Source organism: Oxyura jamaicensis, chromosome 3, assembly GCF_011077185.1.
Source record: "Oxyura jamaicensis isolate SHBP4307 breed ruddy duck chromosome 3, BPBGC_Ojam_1.0, whole genome shotgun sequence".
In the NCBI taxonomy this organism is placed as follows: Eukaryota; Metazoa; Chordata; class Aves; order Anseriformes; family Anatidae; genus Oxyura; species Oxyura jamaicensis.
The window spans coordinates 24,834,699-24,854,050 of record NC_048895.1 but is presented as its reverse complement, the minus strand read 5'-3'; the positions used below and the strand labels follow the sequence as shown (position 1 = coordinate 24,854,050).

General features: G+C 37.9%; 1 protein-coding gene across 7 annotated transcripts in view; it reads right to left on the bottom strand.

Moving 5' to 3' along the window:
- The window catches only part of LTBP1 (latent transforming growth factor beta binding protein 1), a 207,865-nt gene that overhangs the window by 88,939 nt on the left and 99,574 nt on the right, over positions 1-19,352 (bottom strand). For all 7 annotated transcript variants that reach the window (XM_035320455.1, XM_035320458.1, XM_035320457.1 and 4 more), the window contains 2 exons: positions 11,348-11,450; positions 5,298-5,369 (listed from right to left, as the gene is read on the bottom strand). In XM_035320455.1, the coding sequence (XP_035176346.1) occupies positions 5,298-5,369; positions 11,348-11,450 (175 nt within the window). The remainder of the gene's footprint in view (positions 1-5,297; positions 5,370-11,347; positions 11,451-19,352) is intronic.

Here is a 19,352-nt window from a genome sequence, read left to right as displayed (position 1 = left end):
TTAATAACTAAGTAATAAAACTGAATGGAAAATGTTTATCTGCATTTGATGCAAAGTGAGCAACTTGCCTTTCAGAAAGAACCTCAGACACTTAAGAAACTTTGCAGCATTTAAGCAAAGCGAACTGTCTAGTTCAATTACATACTAATTAGCATTTGTCAAAGTACTGGGCAACTTCTTAATTAGAAATTACTTGGTTGTCTGCCATTGAATGTTATTTAGTAATATCTGCCCAGACAAATTTTCACGTAGTAAGGTCTTTAATATGTACAGTATCTCATATTGCAAATGAAGAGTGGAATACATAATTTAGGGCTCATTTGTGAAAGTACTACTAACTTACTTTGGTATGTACACTTTAAGCTTCTTTGGGAGTGCCATCTGACTGAATCGTCTCCAAATAGGCTTAATACGCAGGCATAGTTTTTAATTCACTTACAGTTACAACTGTACCTACTACATCTCAGAAAATACCACTCCAACTGTTTCTGCTGTAGGTGTGTTGTTATCCGCTATAAAATCTTCAATTCTAAGAAATACGTAACAACCAGGATTTATTGCCTCTATTATATTTGATTGTTTCAATAATAATCTATTAGTGAGAACAAGACGGGGGAAAAGAAACAAACAAACAAACAAAAAGGTTTTGTTGCTAATGAAACTACTGCCTGCAATATGTTATTTTAAAATAACATTAAAAAAAAAAAAGTTTCTTAATTCTGAGAAATAACCTACTGATTTCTGTATGCTAGCAAAGCAACAGCAGGAGAAATCAATCCAAATCATTTCATGCTTCTGTGTGGAATTTACTGGAACGCAAATTTGCAGAGCCACACTTTTCAAACACATAATCAATGTCCAAATAGCAACCCAGCCCAGTTTCTGGAGATATATTCATTTCACAGTACGATCATCATCAAATAACCTTCTTGAAAGAAGTTTGTTAACTTAGTAGCTAAGCAACAACAATTAGCATTTTATGAAGCTAAGTTCCTTTAAGTAATAAAATCCATGTATGAAATGGAAAAAAAAAAGTAAATTTATTACTGTATTTTAGAGGCAATTGTAGGAGAACAGAATGCACTTTCAAAATATATTTTAAATCATGGTGAAACCTAAAGAAAAAAGCTTCAAGTCCCCAGTGCACAGTTACAGAACTTGATCTATTAACATATAAGTACCAGTCTCTTTGAGCTCATTTACATTTAATTTTAAGCAAATGGCAACTTCTCAACAACTTTAATGTACAACTGTCTTCTTTGTTGAAAAACAACAAATATTCAGGTATTTTTCCAGTTCTTCAAGATAAGATCTTTAAAGTGCTCTACTGGCATATGTTAGTTTCCTGAAAAATGAATCCAACCTTTTTTTACCAGCTGTTTTTTCATTCTGTTTTAGTTTTCCAAGAAAACCATTAGCAGAAGAAGGAAACAGTAAGTATAATTCTAAACAGGGAACCAGAAATTAGCACTGCGTATGTATTCTGACAAAGAAGCTGCAACTCTGATAAAGTGCATTTTGTCTTTAATGACAGCCTTAGGGCATCCAGGCGTGTACATGTAATAAATCATCCCATTGAAAAGATAATTACCGGGGGGGAAAAAGCTTTCTTGATAGCAATTATATTAAACTGTTCAAATTAACATACCCACAGATGGTTCTTTGTTGTCCTATATATACATCAGAGAGAAAAAAATGATTCACATTAGCTAACTCAATTGAAAAGAAAAAAAAAATCAGGATCTGGTTATTAATCATGCTAATACCACATAGACTTGTAAACTAAGAAGGCTTTTGACTGCAAAAACAATATAGAACAAATGGTTAATTAGGGTTTTAGACCTGAGTTTTCAAAGGCAGTGAAAGTTGGATGATATCTAGGTGAAAACAGCACACAGTAAGCTGCAGGAAGGGATTCAGATATTTATCCCCATTATGATTTGGTCTGGCAATGCTCACCCTTTCTGAGCATGGGCACAGCACGCACACCCTTTCAGCAAAGGATAATCTAATTAAAATGTATACTTGCATATGCACATGCTGCGCCACAACTTTCAAATTTAATTGTAGTAGTTATTACAAAAATACAAACACACACCCCTGAGTAGCTTAAACAGTTTTCTCTTCATAGTTATTGCTACTGTTTTGTTCAAATTTTTGATATGGACAGCTGTTTCTTCAGCAACCCTTTCCTTTTCTAGAAAAGTGAGTTTGCTTTAGACAAACACAAATAGGACACTTTTGCCTCACCCACTGAGAAGCACATTCTAATGGCCATTACAGGACTGAAATATGCCCTGCAAGCAGCTCTTTCACATGTGAAGCTAGTTTTTGTGATGACTGCTCAAACAGAGGTCAAAATCTTGATCATATGAGAGAAAATTGTAATCTCATTACATATTTCAATGGGACTAAATTTATCCTGTCTTTGCTTCATGGGTATTCTCTCAATTCCATCCTTATTTGCACCTCATTTTTGGAGTGTGTTGGTGAGTATATTACTGAGAAGCCACCCAAGCTTCAATAAGGCAATACGGGAATCATGGAATCACAGAATGGTTTGGGTTGGAAAGGGATCTTAAAGACCACCTAACTCCAACCCCCTGCCATGGGCAGGGCCACCTCCCACCAGACCAGGCTGCCCAAAGCCCCATCCAGCCTGGCCTTGAACACCTCCAGGGATGGGGCATCCACAGCTTCTCCAGGCAACCGTGCCAGTGCCCCACCACCTTCAGAGTAAAGAATTTCTTCCTAATATCCAGTCTAAATTTGCCCTCTGTTAGTTTAAAGCCATTCCCCCTTGTCCTATCACTGCACTCCCTGACAAACAGTGCCTTCCTAGCTTTCCTGTAGGCTCCCTTTAGGCACTGGAAAGATGCTGTAAGGTCTCTGCAGAGCTTTCTCTTCTCCAGGCTGAACATTCCCAACTTCCTCAGCCTGTCTTCATAGGAGAAACCTTCAGCAGTCACCACCTCTGCTCTTTCCAGAAAGGTAGGAAGTTGTATGCATCCTCAATTCATCAACAGTCTCTGTCCTGGTGGGATAATCTGACTCTCTCTCTCTGATTAAACTCAAGATTATGAGTTTCCATTATCAACTGCAAATTACATTGAGAGTCTACAGCTCTCTCTCTTCCAAGATGATGATAGCAGTAATAAAACAAGCTCTTTAAATCCTAATGTTTCTTGCAGTATTCGTTATACAGTACAGAAATGTGTCAGGGGAAAAACTATCAAGCCCAATACAATGAATGACTGCTAGCCTACCAGGTACTGTTCTATTTCTGCACACTGCCATGGCAAGATTGAACTCCTACCCAGAAACATGCTCTCCCTCTCAATTATCCTGCTGCTGCTCAGTGAAACAACTTTCTGGCAATATTCTTCTTCCTGGCAAACTACTTCTGGCAGCCTTCACAGGAATCAGACCATTTTCTAGCTGTCTGTAGCCCCTGACTTGGGATCTTAGTTTCCATGTAATAAGGTTTGCCAACACCGAGGTACAAGAATCTTGAAACAAACTGAAGGTCCTACTGTCTTTTTAATGCCTGCTGGGTTGCTGCTGTCTAGGAACGCATCTGTGTATGCCGTCAGGTTTGTGCTCAATTACTGGAGATATCAAAAGCTCCTGTCTCTCCTGCACCATGTTCAGAGGGATGCACGATGGTACTGATGCATGATGTTTCTTCCAGACTCTTTAGGGGCTCTAAATCAGAAATTCTCTCTTTTGCATATTCTGAAAAGCTGTGTAGCTAATATGCAGAATGAGACAATCTCTTTTGAAATGGCTGAAATATATGCATCACCTGTATGTTTCATCAGACATGTGGTCTACAGGTGGTCTACATATGCCTTATATTCACCTCCACTTTTTCACTTCACAGTCCTCATTAGTAAGGTGGCATCAAAATCTCCCCAATCCTTTTGTCTATTAGGATCTCTCTCTGCAGATCAGAGAACAAGCTCTTGAGATGCAATTTGTAGCTCTCTTCCATTTAGTTTCTTAGTATTTTAATCTAATCCAATTTTCTCTCATGATCCTCCAAAATGCCCCTACTCTGCAAGCTGGTAAGCCACTAGGTAGGGAGCTGAGCATTACGTAAGCTAACAAGCCTGACAGAGAAACTTTCAGACAGCAGCTCACATCTCCCTCAGCAATGGAAGCAGCACGACTTTTATTTGTGTTTAGTGATCTACACGCCATATTTTTTTGGTTGGTAAAAAATTTTTGTGGCAGGCTGACATACATTTTTTCATCTACATGCTAACAGAGTTTTCAATTAAATACAACCCTCTTTATCTCCAAAGTGCCTACATGTATCCTTTAATGCCAATTACTCTTTCTCTCTCCCTCCACAACTACTTGTAGAGTGCTGGAGGACTGCTCACATGCTCTCAGAGCTGCTTTTTCTTATTTACTTGGGCCGTGCCAAACAATTTGGACAAGTGGTTTAACTTTTTTTCTACATCCTGATCTTGCACTTCCGTTCAACACTCCAAGAAATGCAGAAAGAAGGAGTATACATCCACAATCATCTGTTCAGCTTCCTCAGGCAGAGACGCCATTGGCTGGGAGAATCTAAATACCCTGCGGCTTTTCAGCTTAGCTGCATGATCATGCAGCTCCCACAGCCCTTGAAGTTTTGATAGCTTTTGTGCTTACAGCCAGGAGATACAGGGCATGGATCTTAGAAGTAACACTGCCTATACACCCTAATTCCATAGATCTTCCCCTGCACTATGTGCATTCTTCAAGTTTGTGGTTCAACCCTTTATACAGGAGCCAGGTATACATGGATTTTCACATCCACTTGCCAGTGACATTATCTGGCTGTAGTCAGTACTGTAGTTCCTCACCTCTGAAGTCCAAAACAATCATCCTCTGTATACTCTATGCTAAAATGATTATCAAAATTATTCTCTTTTGCAAGTTTCATCTGACTTAACTGATCAAGTCTCCAGACTCACTGTTTAACAAAAGAACTGACAGAACAATGAATTTCTACTGAAAAACAAAGTAAGCAAATCTGTATGAAGTCATCTTTATACATCAAAGATAATGAAAATATGCATAGAAGTTCTAAAAGTTTTTTGCCCCAGAGCAAAAAAAAACCCTATAGAGTTGCCAATATTTTGAAAGAGTTAAATAAAATATACATATATATATATATTTAGCCTCAACATTTTTTCCCCAAGTAAGTGGACCAGATTCATTCAGATAAGTCATAAATATCACAGAATCAATCACACAAAACTGGAACTCATAATAAACACAATCAATTGTGGACACTATCGTACCTTGACAAAATGTAGCATTGATCCTCTTGTAGCCTTGGGGGCATTCCATCATAGGGCTGTATCCATGGTATGCTGAAGAAAAAAATACATATTAAATACTGGTGATTTATTTGCTTATTTAGAGAACTTGTCAGACTAATTATTATGTAACTGTTAAAAAAAGTTCAAGTTTTTGTGATGTATGTTTAAACATAAAAGGTCAAGAAATTCAAATAGAAGTAACCTTACGTCCATCTCTTCCTGCATGTATACCACTGAGATCTTCAGTTATCCATTTAAAATTGAATTTTTGATTCAAAAGAAGACATCTTTGAAACCATCCTAATTGTTCTCAAATATTCAAATAATTACTTGCACAAACCAGCTACAAATACCATGTTGGGGAAAAAATCAAGTTGAAGATTTATAACGGTTTTAAAACTGAAAGCAGATTTAGAAAGCAAAAAATATATGCAATATTAAGCAAAATTGTTGTGCATCGTTTTTCCCACCACAATTAATTAAAATTGTTTGACACACATAGGAAACAGAAGCAACCAAACCTCTAAAGCAAGGAAAAAGTAGAAATTACATCTGTGATTTAGCTAACAAAGTTTCCAAATTTTGGAGGACTGTGTCACTTATTGGCTGATCAGTGTAATCTGCCAAGGGCATTACAGCACTGCAAAATACAGACTGAGCTCAATTTTGCCAAAATAGAAAGTGTTCAGTTAACTAGATTTTTATTTCCGTTTATTGTTTCCTTCCTCCACTTAAGGTTGCCTTTGAGACTACAGAAAGCTGTTTATTGATTCTTAAATTGTTCTAACATCTTAAATGAGACCAGTAACTTCTTTGTACATTACGCACTAAAAGCCAACCTCTTGGCAAAGCCCAATACTTTATTAAATATACAGAACAAAACTTTCAGCACTGTGATCATAAAAGTGCCCTTAATAAAGAGTCAAGAGATTTTTTCATAATTTGAGTGCTACAACAGAGACATTTGTTCATATAACATTTGGTCAGATCTTTTATTTTCCTTCAAAGTGTTTTAAATGTTCAGCTGGCCAAAAGAAGAAGAAAAGAAAAAAGCATTATTTTCCAACTTTACAGTACATAAACTGTCAAATTAGAAAAGAGTAAGATAACGTTGGCTTCACTTCACATCTGATGCTGGAACTGCAAACTTATCCCTGCAGCTTAGTTCAAAACTGGTAACCAGTTCACTATAAGGATAAACAACATTAAAAAAGTTTTTTTTTTTTTTTTTTTTTTTTTTTCCCTTCCAATTTATTTAAAGCTTTTCCTATACTGGAAAAATTTAAGTTATGAGCTGAGTAGCAGCTTTTGGAGTGAGGTAGTTTTATTTTAAGCTGCTGTGAATTATTTCAAGTAATTGCTTAATTAGAACATAAAGACACTCTTTTAAGATTGAAGTGATGTGATAAAATGGTTAAACACTAAAATAACACTGGGTACAATTACAGCAACAATATTCTTACGGTTTTAACAAATACATTTTCCATCCTTCCACAGACTACAAACTTTTAAATACAGATTATAATTTGAAAATGTTCTGTCATCACATACGTGGCAGCTATGCATTTATTTTCAAGGCAGCTCCAATCTTTTCACAATGTTCACAGTAAAATCAGTTGAAATTTAAGATGAGATCTTCAGAAGTGCAATGCACTAGCCCTATTATTGCACCTAAAAAGTCAAAACTCTAAATGTTAATGTTGGCAGGGTCAGAATCATAATTGCACTGATTATGTCCTAACTTGTCTGCATTTCCCATTGCAGACCTTATTCACTTCACACTAAACCAAGGCAATTTCTCTGTAATTTTTGTGGGAAAGATTGGTAATCTGTAGCACAACCTAGCAGAGGGAAAAGAGAGAAAGGGCAGAGCTCTTCCAGTTGTACATGGACGCCAGCCCATAAGCTGTGCCAGGCCTTTTCCAGTGCCACAACACATTTTCCCTTCCATGGTGACTCAGCTGCTCTAGAAAGCATAATGGTGGAGTGAGGTCAGAGACTTCAGCCTCTCCCTCCCTACTCATCCGCTTGCTCCCACACTTATCAGGAAATAGTGGCTTACTAGCAGCTGCTTTCTTCCTTGTATAAAGAGCAGCAAAATCGGCAGGTCATGGAAGAGTGAGGAGGTCGTGCAGTGATGGCTAGTCATCTGAGTGAGAGCTGGATGGAGTCCTACATTACTTGCCCTTTACTCAGACAACCTGTTTATTAATTGCTAGCAAGAAGCCTGAACTATCATAACATTCCCCCTACAGCATTGAAATACAGTTTGTCTTAAAGGTCGTCTTCTGTTAAAGCCCACAGAAATGGAGACCTGTTCCAAAAATTCTTCCTGTATCTTTCAGTAACACCAACTAACCCATACACTTACGGACACAGAAGCTGTCTCAGGCCAAGGCAGTCAACCTTGCAACAAGACAGAAGCCCTGACTGAGCAGTGGCTATTACCCAAAATACTTAAGTACATCTTTAGAAAGTGACAAAGCCCTACATAAGTCCATGGGAACAAGACAGGCACAATGTTAAGGACATCCTTAAGCATTAGGCTGAAACCAGAGGTCTAAAGAAACCACACTGGTTAAGTGCCTGCTAATGAAACTGAAGTACATGCTTGAGTATTTTGCTAAACTACAGATCCCAGGTGACCATGTTAAATGCAAACTGTTTAAGTATTACTGTAGTAACAGGTCAAACTTAAATGAAGTTCAGGAATGATAAAAGCAAAAGGAAGCCTCCTAAGTCTACAACAAAAAGGGCAATACTGATTTAGTGAAGTCTTAGAATATGTAAAAAAAAAAAAAAAAAAAAAAAAAAAGACATAGGACTAGAATGGCAGGAACTCTGTGTGCTGAAAAGCAACCACAGACCCCACTTAACCAGTACCTCACTAACAATTTACTTGACTCCCATGTTTGTCCGTCCAATTTCTTTTATACCTATGCATACTTTTTACCACTAAAATGTTCCCATTAATACAAAAAAAAAAAAAAAAAAAAAAAGGAAGAAAATGAAAGAATACTTGATGAAACATAAATCCTTAAGCAGGGACTCTGTACTTCCTTAACGTTTCATCATAAACTGACATTCATCTTTGGAAATTGTTTGCTGTACAGAAGCATAACACTTTCATACTGATACAAAGCTTAATTTGGTATCTTTGTCCAAAGGACATTTAGGCTCAGATCCAGATTTAAGTTCAAGTTGGACATGTACAAAACTCTAAGATGCTGTAAAATCACGGGCTACTGCAACACTCCAAATTTGATAACCTTAAGTTCCTAGAAACCTGAAGATTCACCATTTGCACCCATGCAGAATTGCCCTAAGTCATGGCATGACTGAATAGCATCATGCTTAACTCATTCCTAAATTAAATGCAGATGGAGAAATTGCATATACCTCCATCAAAACTTCCTGACAGATTCAGTCAGTGAATGTTCTTAAAGCAAGCGCCTACCAAATCACATTCTTGATATAACATTGTGGCAGATAACACTGTATTTTAATCCAGAGAAGACAGACAGTACACACACCTCCTCCTCCCTAAGAAGGGGAGAAAGTTAATGTACAGTGACAGCTCCCACCTAGAAAGATGAAAAATGTATCCTGCTTCATCTCAAACCCTTACTTTCCAGGAATACCTTAATCACAAGAGCAGGGCAACATTCTCTATCTCCCTCTTGAAACTGTACAGTTACATTCAAAAGACAATTCCAAATTAATTGAGGCAGAAAGCAGAAGTGAGTATGACTCATACCCTTAGCAATTAACGACACCGGGAAAGAGACTGGGTTCCCATTCCTATTCCAAGAATTGTTTCTTCATTTTATGGGTTCGGGCATCTCTTCATAGTTATAAAATGTAGATTTGAAAAACTCTCCTGCTAGATAAAGGAACTATGAATTGCATCATCTTGAGCAAATGTGCTAGTCATTAAGCTTTTATATTAAAAGGACAGTGCTCCTCTCATTAGCATCTACAAAAATGATTCTACTCAGTGCACTGAAAAAGGGTGGTGTCCTTCCCTCCAGGAGAGGTTTAAGGGCTGTGCATCCCAAGTGTGCTTAAGGCATTTTTCTATACGCCCCTACCAACCACCTGGGGACCAGGATTTAAGACATGATTTGCCCCAGTGTTTTCCAATTGGTTTGGCCTTAACAGAGCATACAGAGTATGTTGGCATTAAGTTGCTGCCTGATAAACACATGGCCTGTAGTGGATTCTAGGCTGGGGAGGCTGGTGTTTTACCTGACTTTGAAGAGCCCTCACATGGGCTTCCCTTGGAACTAGGCACCAAAAATTTGTATTACTTCATAGAATCATTGAATGGCTTGGCTTGGGTTGGAAGAGACCTTAAAGGCTATCTAATTCCAACCCCTCTGAAATGGGCAGGGATACCTCCCACCAGACCAAGTTGCCCAAAGCCCCATCCAGCCTGGCCTTAAACACTTCCAGGGATGGGGCATCCACAGCTTCTCTGGGCAACCTCTGCCAGTGCCTTACCACTCTCACAGTAAAGAATGTCTTCCTAGTTATTCCAACTAATTTTTGGTAGAAGCACATTTGCGGCTTTCATGATTTTCCCCTGGCATACCTGCACCTACTAAGCAATACATTCTGCACACCCACATACTGCTGATGAACAAAACTTTCAAGTGTAGTTAAATTGCTACTTATTTGGAGAAAGTTATAAATTCTGAACACATTTCCCAATTCATGGAGGTACATTAATACAGAAGGAATGTCCCTTGTAAACTATATTTATGCGCTACAGTAATTAAAACTTAGATACTCAGGTCTTCGATTAACTACAGCCCTCAAAGACCCTAAGTACACTCTCTTTTGGAAGCAAAGCAGAAGATAAACATACTCCCAAACACAAAATTTTAATGCTTCATAAATGAGCAGATCAGACTGAGTCAGTATATAAACTGGTGCAAACTCTCCTGTGGAAAGAGAAAGAAGTAGAAACCAAAGTAGACTTTCTGCTGGAATTATATTTGAGGTACTATATTAGACCTGTGAACAATAATACGTTTCCAAAAGCCAAACACTGAACAGGCTTGAAGGATTGCTATCTGTTGGAATAGCAATGGCCTAGGAGACCTCAATAAGACTGACTGCAACTCCTTGTAATGCTCTTGGCTCACTAAATAGGGGCCTACTCCATCTGCAAAATGGAGGTCCCATTGTTTATTTCTTTATTCTTTCATTTAGTGATGAAAATATTAAATGACAGAGAAGTATTACTATTTCTGTGCAATAATTATGTCATTCACAGAAGTTTAAGAGACTATCTTCACTTATCTGAAATTTCTTTCTCATTATAACATAATGTCAACTCACAATAAATTGGTGAGGAAAGTCTCTGAGTAGCCTAATTGTCAAGGAAGATATTTCAAAAACAGAATAACAGAGCAGAAATATATATATTTCTATATATAAATATATATATATATATATAAATATATATAGTAATATATATAATATATAAATATATATTATATATATAAATATATATAAAATATATTTAAATATATATATAAATAAATAAAAACAGACAAATTAGAGCCTGGAAAACTTTGGCTCCAAATTTGAAAGCTCATCTGCAGTCTCAAGAGGTCACTACATTCTCTCCAAGCAGTAACTGGCGCCTCTATAATTTAACATTTCTGTACAGACTTAAAAAGAAAAAAAAATTAAAATAAATCCAGCTGGAAGAGGCAACATGATTCAATGTCATTATCCTTCCTGAGAAAATACAACAATGCGTCACTGCCTTAGAGGTGGAGGAAGCAAGAAAAAACAAAACAAAAAAAAACAACCACATTAATTCTGCTGCCTTTACCGAGTGCCTGCATACTGTAACTCTGCTGGCATGCAGAAGAATTCCAGTTTCTGCAACCTGTTCCTAATCAAACCATGGTGTGTTCTTTCTACTATGTTTCTTTTTTTTCAGAAAAGCGAAATACGATTATAGAAAAGAAGTTATAAACTGATTCAGAGAATAACATCAAAATAACACTTACACGGCTTCTTAGGACATTTCTGGCATTTGTTAAAACCCCAGGAAGTACCCACAGTTCCACAGCAGTCTTCTTGCTTGGAAAGGCCAGGAAGTGCTTTGCCACACTGGAATAGTTAGGTAAAGAATACTCAGGTTAGTGCTGTTGTATGATGCTCACCTCTAGTATATTGTTTTTCAGTCATCCTGGGTCAACGTCTTCCCAGCGTAACTGAGATACTGAAAATTCACTGGAGCTCTTAGCTGAACTTAAATAGTGCCCAAGCATTGCAATGGCTCTCTGCACAGGAATGAGCAGGTTAAGTTACATTATCATCTTCCTCTGCTTCAACTTGAAAAGAAGGCAAAAAAAAACAAGAGAACAAACAGCATGTCATTCTCCCCCATAAAAACGTCTGTCTGCTTTTTCAAAGGCAAATAAATTATCTTAAATAAATCACTCTCTTAAAGAAATAAACAAAAAGTCTGAGTGATTTTTATAATGTTATTTCCTATCTATTAGTAAGACAATTTTTTGCCAACTTATGTTTAATGTTACTGAAAATTGCCAAATTATTATGAAAGATTCTGCTGTCTGGATATCGAAGGAGTAAGGAACATGTAAAATGACTCAAGCCAAAGTTAGTGATATCTGTGTTATTCCGAGTATTCCACACAAATATATAAATTGATTTTGCAACCATGTCTGAGGCAAATACTGCCTATATTTTTTTCATGAGTAAGAATATTCTGATTGTGCTTTTTCTTAACAAGAAATTAACACTTGGAAGCATATAATTTTGCATTTTTGACTTCTACGACTTTTTTCCATTTTGTGTGGTTAACAAAGTTTAAGTGTATTTCTCTACGTGTAATGCAGACATTCATAAAGTACATCTTAACCTGTGAACTAGGTATAAAATGGAAGTGTACAAGAGAACAAAGAGTACAAGAGAAATGCACAACAGGTGCACTTTCAAAGCAAATACTGATATAAATAGGCACTGAAGCAAATAATTCAAATGTGCTGAAGTGTGAATCCTCACTACGGGGTGAATAGACCTTCCCTGACCTAACTTTTCTTCCTGACCACATAGAAAAACCTCTGAACCAAAAACTCAACCCTGCTTATCTTTCTTTCATCTCAAGATAGCTGGCTTGTCCTACAGCACAGGCTGTGGCCTTGTTGTTGCATTTTTTATTTTTTTATTTTTAATGCTGATAACCCAGTCACTCCACAGGGGTATGTGTGCTGAATACACAGGCACTGACAGCTTCCTCTGACCTTCACTATTTTTTTCTGGTTGTGCTGACATCCATGGGTCAGTGATGTTTTTAAAGTACAAAATTACTCTGTGTGGCTCACAGTGACTACTGTTCTCTCTGTCCAGGGCTCTGACTCATTAGCAGGTCCCCTCTTTCCATGGGGAGGGATGGCAAGGCATCATTCCAGCCACCTTCTCTGCCTCTTTTTCACAGATACTCCCCAGGCACACCCTGAAATATCTCAGTAACAAACCAAAAGCACCACCAATTCACCATATAAACAAACATGCAACTTGCAGCGGTTTAGCACTTGCTGCATATATTTGTCAAATATGCCCTGTAGTTGGCTATGTTAAAACAGTAAAGAATCTAAACAAGGCCCACCTTTTAGATGCAAGCCCAGGCCTACGCTGGCTGAACACATCTTTTAGGCTATCCTGCTCTCCACTGGTGTGGGCACTGGCAGGATTAGCACATGCCTGAGCATTCCTGATCATTCAGTTACACTCTGCTCTGTTTTCAGAAGCAACTCTCAATCTAGCACAAAAGCAGGCAAGATTCAAGACCAGGGAATTCTGCTCACCCTCCGTATGCTGCAGCACCTGAGTTGTTTACAGGAACTACATTTTTCAACTAACTCTAGCTAGATGGAGTACAGTGAACCGTGTTACATCTTGCTGCAATTCTAATAATCCCCAAGTCTTTCAGCTCAGGAGTACTTGTAATGCCACCTCCAGCTGGCTACTCAAAAAACTTAGAGAATTCATGTTACGTCTTTACACAACATTGGTCTCTCGACCTGCATCTCAAGTGAGCATGCTCTAAGGAGGACTATTTTATTTTATCATTACAGCTGCTCAACTACTTTTTTAGAACTGGTACTGCTTCTCCAAAGGGGAAGCCACTGACTAAAGTCAAATACCGTGGTAGCTTGCGAGAGTCAGATAAACCATTTTCCATTCAACTCTCCCTCCCTGCCTTGTACCTCAGTTTTACAACTCTTCTTGCTCTGAAAAGAAGTGGGAGGAATCAAGGCTGATGCTGCACCTCCCCTTATGATCTCAGAAACTGAGCATTTGGGCAGCAAGGCACATAACTAACACCCAGTGCTCCTCACAAGGTCACAGTCCTCAAGGACACATCGCAGCAGTGTGCATGTGTAGAGGCAAGACTCCACTAATATGACAGCCAACATGCCATCATTAACTAGCCTTTTTTTTTTTCTTCCCAGAATAGGTGTCATTTAATAATAGGAAATTAAAAGGAAAATAAAACAAAGCTTTAAAAAGATAGAAAAGTAAAAAAGAAAGGAGGAGAAAGATGGCCTAAAGCCCACTTCGAGTTTAGGTGTGGTGCTACAGCATTTGCACTCTACTGAAAATCATGATCTCTGTGGTAATAACTTTTTCAAATTTCCATATAAAAACCATGAGCAAAAATAAGGATGCCAAATTCTGAGTCATCTGGCAACTGTGGTTTGTAGTCCTGTCAGTAAAAACTGGCAATGATTAAAGCTGCTGCTCCCACTGCCTCTATGGTGAATTAAAGCTTGAAGAATCAATGATAATTTGGTTAGTGTCCAGATCATTGTAGAAACTGGCCAGCGAGGAAAAGCAACTGCCACATGGGGCTCCTCGTGGTGTAAGATCTGTGTAATTTTGGAGCTATGCATCAGAAAAAACGACTGCTCTGCAAAGTCCTAAGCCAAGCAGAAACAGAGTTCTTCTATGGCTAATAAACCCTGATTTCTCTGGTACATCTAATAATGCTTCAGATATTTCCAATACTCGTGGCACTGCACATGCTGTTTCCTAGCCAGCTACAATTTCTTAAGATGCTCCTCCCATTCTCAGCCCCTAAGCATCAATGAATTGAAGCTCTGTTTCTACAGGTCTCAAAAACTTTTAGGTAATTTCTTTCCTCTTCACAAGTCTTATCCACTTCCTACCTCTGAGAAGAACTCTTTAGTTCTTCAGACAGTCTGTTCCAGTGTCTGAGTCACAAGTGACTGGAAAAGTCACTTGGGGGAATCCATAGCTATTTTTAGTTTGTCTCACTGTTCAACACAACTCCAACACATAAGCATGAGCTCAAAATAAGCAGCAAAGCTAAACACTTGCACACAGCTTGCACTATTCATGAAGATAATGCCATTTGCTAAGCTTAGGTTTACAATTTTCTACCCATCATCCACACACATTTTAAGCTAATCCGGCCAGTATTCCTGAGGGCTTCTGGAAAACTCCTCACAGAGAGAGAACAGATTTTCATGAATGATACATCTGTCACAAGAAATCATCTCAATTTCGAGATGATTCTGATTGGTCCAGAGGGCAAAGAAGCAATGAAGAATTGGTATAAAAGAGCTGAACTGTGCTGAAAGTGGCTCAGCAGTAGCAGCAGTGTGAGGCACACATGGTAGTGCTATAAAACTAAGTTCTTCCTGGGTAAAGCACTCACAGACACTGAAAGTATTGTTTTGAGTCCACATATTTTCCCCATGCGTGCCTGGGCTTCTATGCCAATATTTTATATAACTGGAGGAAGTACTGAATATTCCCACTGGTCAACTGAAATTTTGGCTGACCCTGTGCTGGTGCACAAAGGCCATCCCAAGCCACATCACCTCTTCGTTCCTTCTGTCCAGCCTCTGTCCCATCTCCACAGTGCTAACAGCCCTTGACTTGTGCACTGCCACCAGGATTTAAAGTTTTCCAATGCCAGGGAAAAGGAAGGATTATATCCTCAAAATCCCTCTGCTAAGGCAGTAGGAGGAATGTATTCAGCTCCCGTTGAAGTGCAGCAGAGAGCCCAGCCTGGCAATTAGTCTTTGCATTAGTCTCAGGGCAAATGTAAAGGACTCTGGCTGAGGGACCAGAAGGTTTCCTGGGACCCCCACTCCTGCGTGACCCATCTACAAATCCCTGTCAGGAACTATTAGTTAAAACCACAATACAGGCATAAATAAAGGAGTGTCACATGATTAACTATGACTGAAATCGATAGGTGCTTTGCCTGAGTTAATAGTTAATGACTCTGGGATTCAGCTCAAAAGGCTGCATTTCACATACCACAATAGCAGAAGTGAATGGATACACTGTTTAACTTTCTGTAAACTATTCAACAGGCACAGACCTTGGATTGTTCCTTCTTTTTTCTTTCCCCTATAGGCACCACAAAGAGGGTAGGAAACCTCAAACTTAATAAACCCTATTACTGAAACAATTAACAAACACACTTAATTAGCTCAGTGACCAGGGCTGACTGACAGGTTGTTACGAATGAAGAGCATTATCCACTGCAACACTGGCGCTCTAACAGGCATTGTCTCACAACCAGAGGAGAGAAACTTAAATACTTCCAGACTTTCTAAAAGAACTGGTAAAGAATTTGTTTTGGCTTAAGTAGAACATTCTTCCTAGGCAAGCAAAAATTACCCAGCTTTCTTTTATTTGAGTAATTAAAACAATGTTTGGTGTTTTTGGTATCTGATACATCTTTAATCTTCTGATATTCCAGGGTATTGATTTTGCAAAGAATCTATTGTGAATGAAACATTAATCCTGTAAATGAATCCACACTGATTTCTGACAGTCTATTTGTTTAAAAACTTCAGAAGCCAAACCATGAGCTTCAAGGAATTCCAGACAGCTATTTTATTTTATGAGATGGTATTTTTAAGGCTATGCTAAAGAAAAAAGTTCTTTAGAAGTGCTCTAAGAGAAAAGGACCAGTATAAAGCAGATTTTTTTCTTGTATCATTTTTATTGCATTAAGAATATGAATATGGAAGTTCATTTCATACAGCTGTCAAAAAAAAAAAAAAAAAAAAGACCTGCAATTTAAAATTTAACTCCATGTGAAATATTTTATTCAATCTGAAGTTCATCAGGAATATTGCTACGGTTGAAGGAGTAACTTCAGTTGACATATTGCTATTGTCATCACCTCCAGACTACAGACACTACGATCATATTACATACAGTAGGATAGATAGATTAGGTTATGCATTAAGAGCTATCAACATACTTTGCTGCTCTGATTTCTAACTCCAAAAGTTTAATGCCTTTGTTTTACATTCCCTATTGGGAAAAAAAATCAGCAGTGATCTAAGCCCAGTTCCTAAACATTTTATGTATTTTCTGTAAGTCAATATGTGTCCTTGTGTGAATCAAGGTAAGTAAATGCCTAATGATTTGCAGTTGGAATCTTTATCATGATACAACCAACAATTTCTGAACTTTTCTGGCTACCATCTATCGCTTGGCTTATTTCATTTTCTATCATGTTCAACAGCAGAGAGGAGATGGTCTCACACCTCACAATATCAGCACAACTCCAATCCATGCTTTCTTCTCAATGGAGCTTTAGCAAGTGTAGAGCTTTTCTACATCACCTCTCAAAGCCTTTTCCTTTTGCAAGGGAAACACAAAGCATCACTCAGAAAACAACTGACAAGAGAGGGGTAGACATATCATTTCCTGAACACTGGCATGGAACTGGTCTGAAATTAAAGCAGCCTCCAAAAAGAGGGTCAGAAGAGAGCACTTTTAACTGAAGTTACAACAGGTCATTTCAGAGAGCAGACCACCCGCTCTCAGCAGTTGCAGCAGCACAACTGAGAGACAGTGAAGAGGAATGAACAAGCACAGACAAACATGACTTCCTAGCCAGCTTCTCTTCCAGACATCTGGTCTATGTTGCCTCCATCCAGGTAGGCAACTTCAAATCCATCCTTAAAATAAGAAGTCTTTCTGATTTTGTCTTTACAGATGCTGAGATCACCAGAAGTCTCAAGTAAAACTGATACTTAAAAATATCTGCTAAAGAGAGAAAAAGTTAAAGAGCTTCGCCAATTTCTTGATGCTTTGCAAAAAAATGCCTTGCTCTTTACAGTTATGCAAAAGAGAGACCAAACCAATTCTGAGGGGGAGGAAAAAACAAATAACTTTGAGAAAACCCTGGTGCTTAATTCCCTTCATACGAATTTTGCCAGATAGTAGGCATGTGCATTCTTTCCTCAATTTAAATTCAAGGTAATAATAAAGTAAATTCAACAGAACTCAAGATTAAACCACAATCGTTACTAGGTGCACCACTGACACTGTAAAAGTATTTTGGTAAATAACAAGATATTCTGTGTCATAATAAAGGCATTTTTATTAGAATTACAATGAAAAGCAGCTGAAGAGGAGGAATTAAAAAGAAAAAAATCAATTGTCTTTATTTGCTTGCTTTTTAAATAGGACTCAGAGAATCAGTGCTCTAAGATGACCAACTCCTTGGATTTCAGAAACACAGACATAACATGGCTGTAGAGGACCTTGCAAAACACAATGCCCAATGTCTAGCTTCAGAAGATACTGCAGCATACAGTGATGTTTACAAATCTGCTCTCCACCTGAAGGATTTTTGTCCTACTGCTCCCACTGCATGTGTTTTCTGACTTCAGGTCTCTGTTTTCTCAACATCAGTTACAAAAAACATATCTTGTTGTGTATAAAAGCTTGATCCCTATATTTCTAAGACAACACTCAGTTTCTGGTCTTAACCACCAGTTCGTGATATACTCTGCAAAAATCTTTTTGATGTTAGGAAAGTATTTGATGAACCACTACTTTTGTATGCGACGTATCATAGTAAGCTATCACGTAACATGGCAATCATTGGATTGGATTGGAATCCTGGAGCAATCATTGTAACATCTCCCAAAGGATAAATACTTGTTAAGTGTGCCAACCAGAGAAGAGAGGCAGCCAGGATAAGAGCATTTACTTGAGTAGAAAAAGAGCCATCCAGAATATTATTTGCTACCTACATTAAAAAAAAAAATAATTAAAAAAAATCTAATATTAATACTACTTCTATAGCTCCTCTTTCCACTATACTTCCCAATGCTGAGAACACTCCAGGAAACAGTCACAATTAAGCAATGCGTACATGTGTGTATTTGTAGTTATGAAAACATAGATCTTCATTTACCTATCCTACTAAAAACAGGAAGTATCATTCCTCTAGCCCCTCTCACTCACTTTCCTCCTCTCTTTCTGTCCTTCTAAGTTTGCAGACTGCCATCTTTTCACATCTTTTAGTATCCTTTTCTCATGGTCACTGCCTTCAGTTATTAGTCACTTATAATACTACATACAGCTGAGCAAACTAGAGGCCTAGAAGAATTTCTGTGTTCCGAATTCCGAGTGACCTGAGGTTTGAGAATATGACCAGGCTCTTCAACTGTCTGTAGCATAATGTTCTCCAAGCTTTGGTTCAGGATGGCTCCAGCTGCTAAACTGAACAGTATGCACTGAATACACTGCAGAAAACACACCCTGGCTGTCTTGGGATTTGAGTATAGCAACTACCTTACTGTTTTTGTAGGACTACTGTTTCTGAATAAGAGAAATTAAAGGAATTTAACTAAGGTGGGGTGAGGAAGAATGCATTGGGAGATTACAAATATTCCACAGAAGGTTGTGGAAAAAAATAAAGAAAAGTAATTAGAAGCAAATGATATGATTTTAAAGAAATTCTAGGAAGAAGATGGAAAGAACAAGGAGTAATAGAAATAATAAATTTAAGTAGAGAAACATAAGATGATAGAGGTTACACACACACAAACACAGTATAGATTCTGATATGTTAGGTCCAGGCTAAAAACATATGATAAAAACATCAAGTTCCGCCAAGTCTTTATTAACTTGGTTGATTTGCCTACAAGAGGCCACACACACATCCTTCCATCGTTCTGTTCTATAGACAGTAAA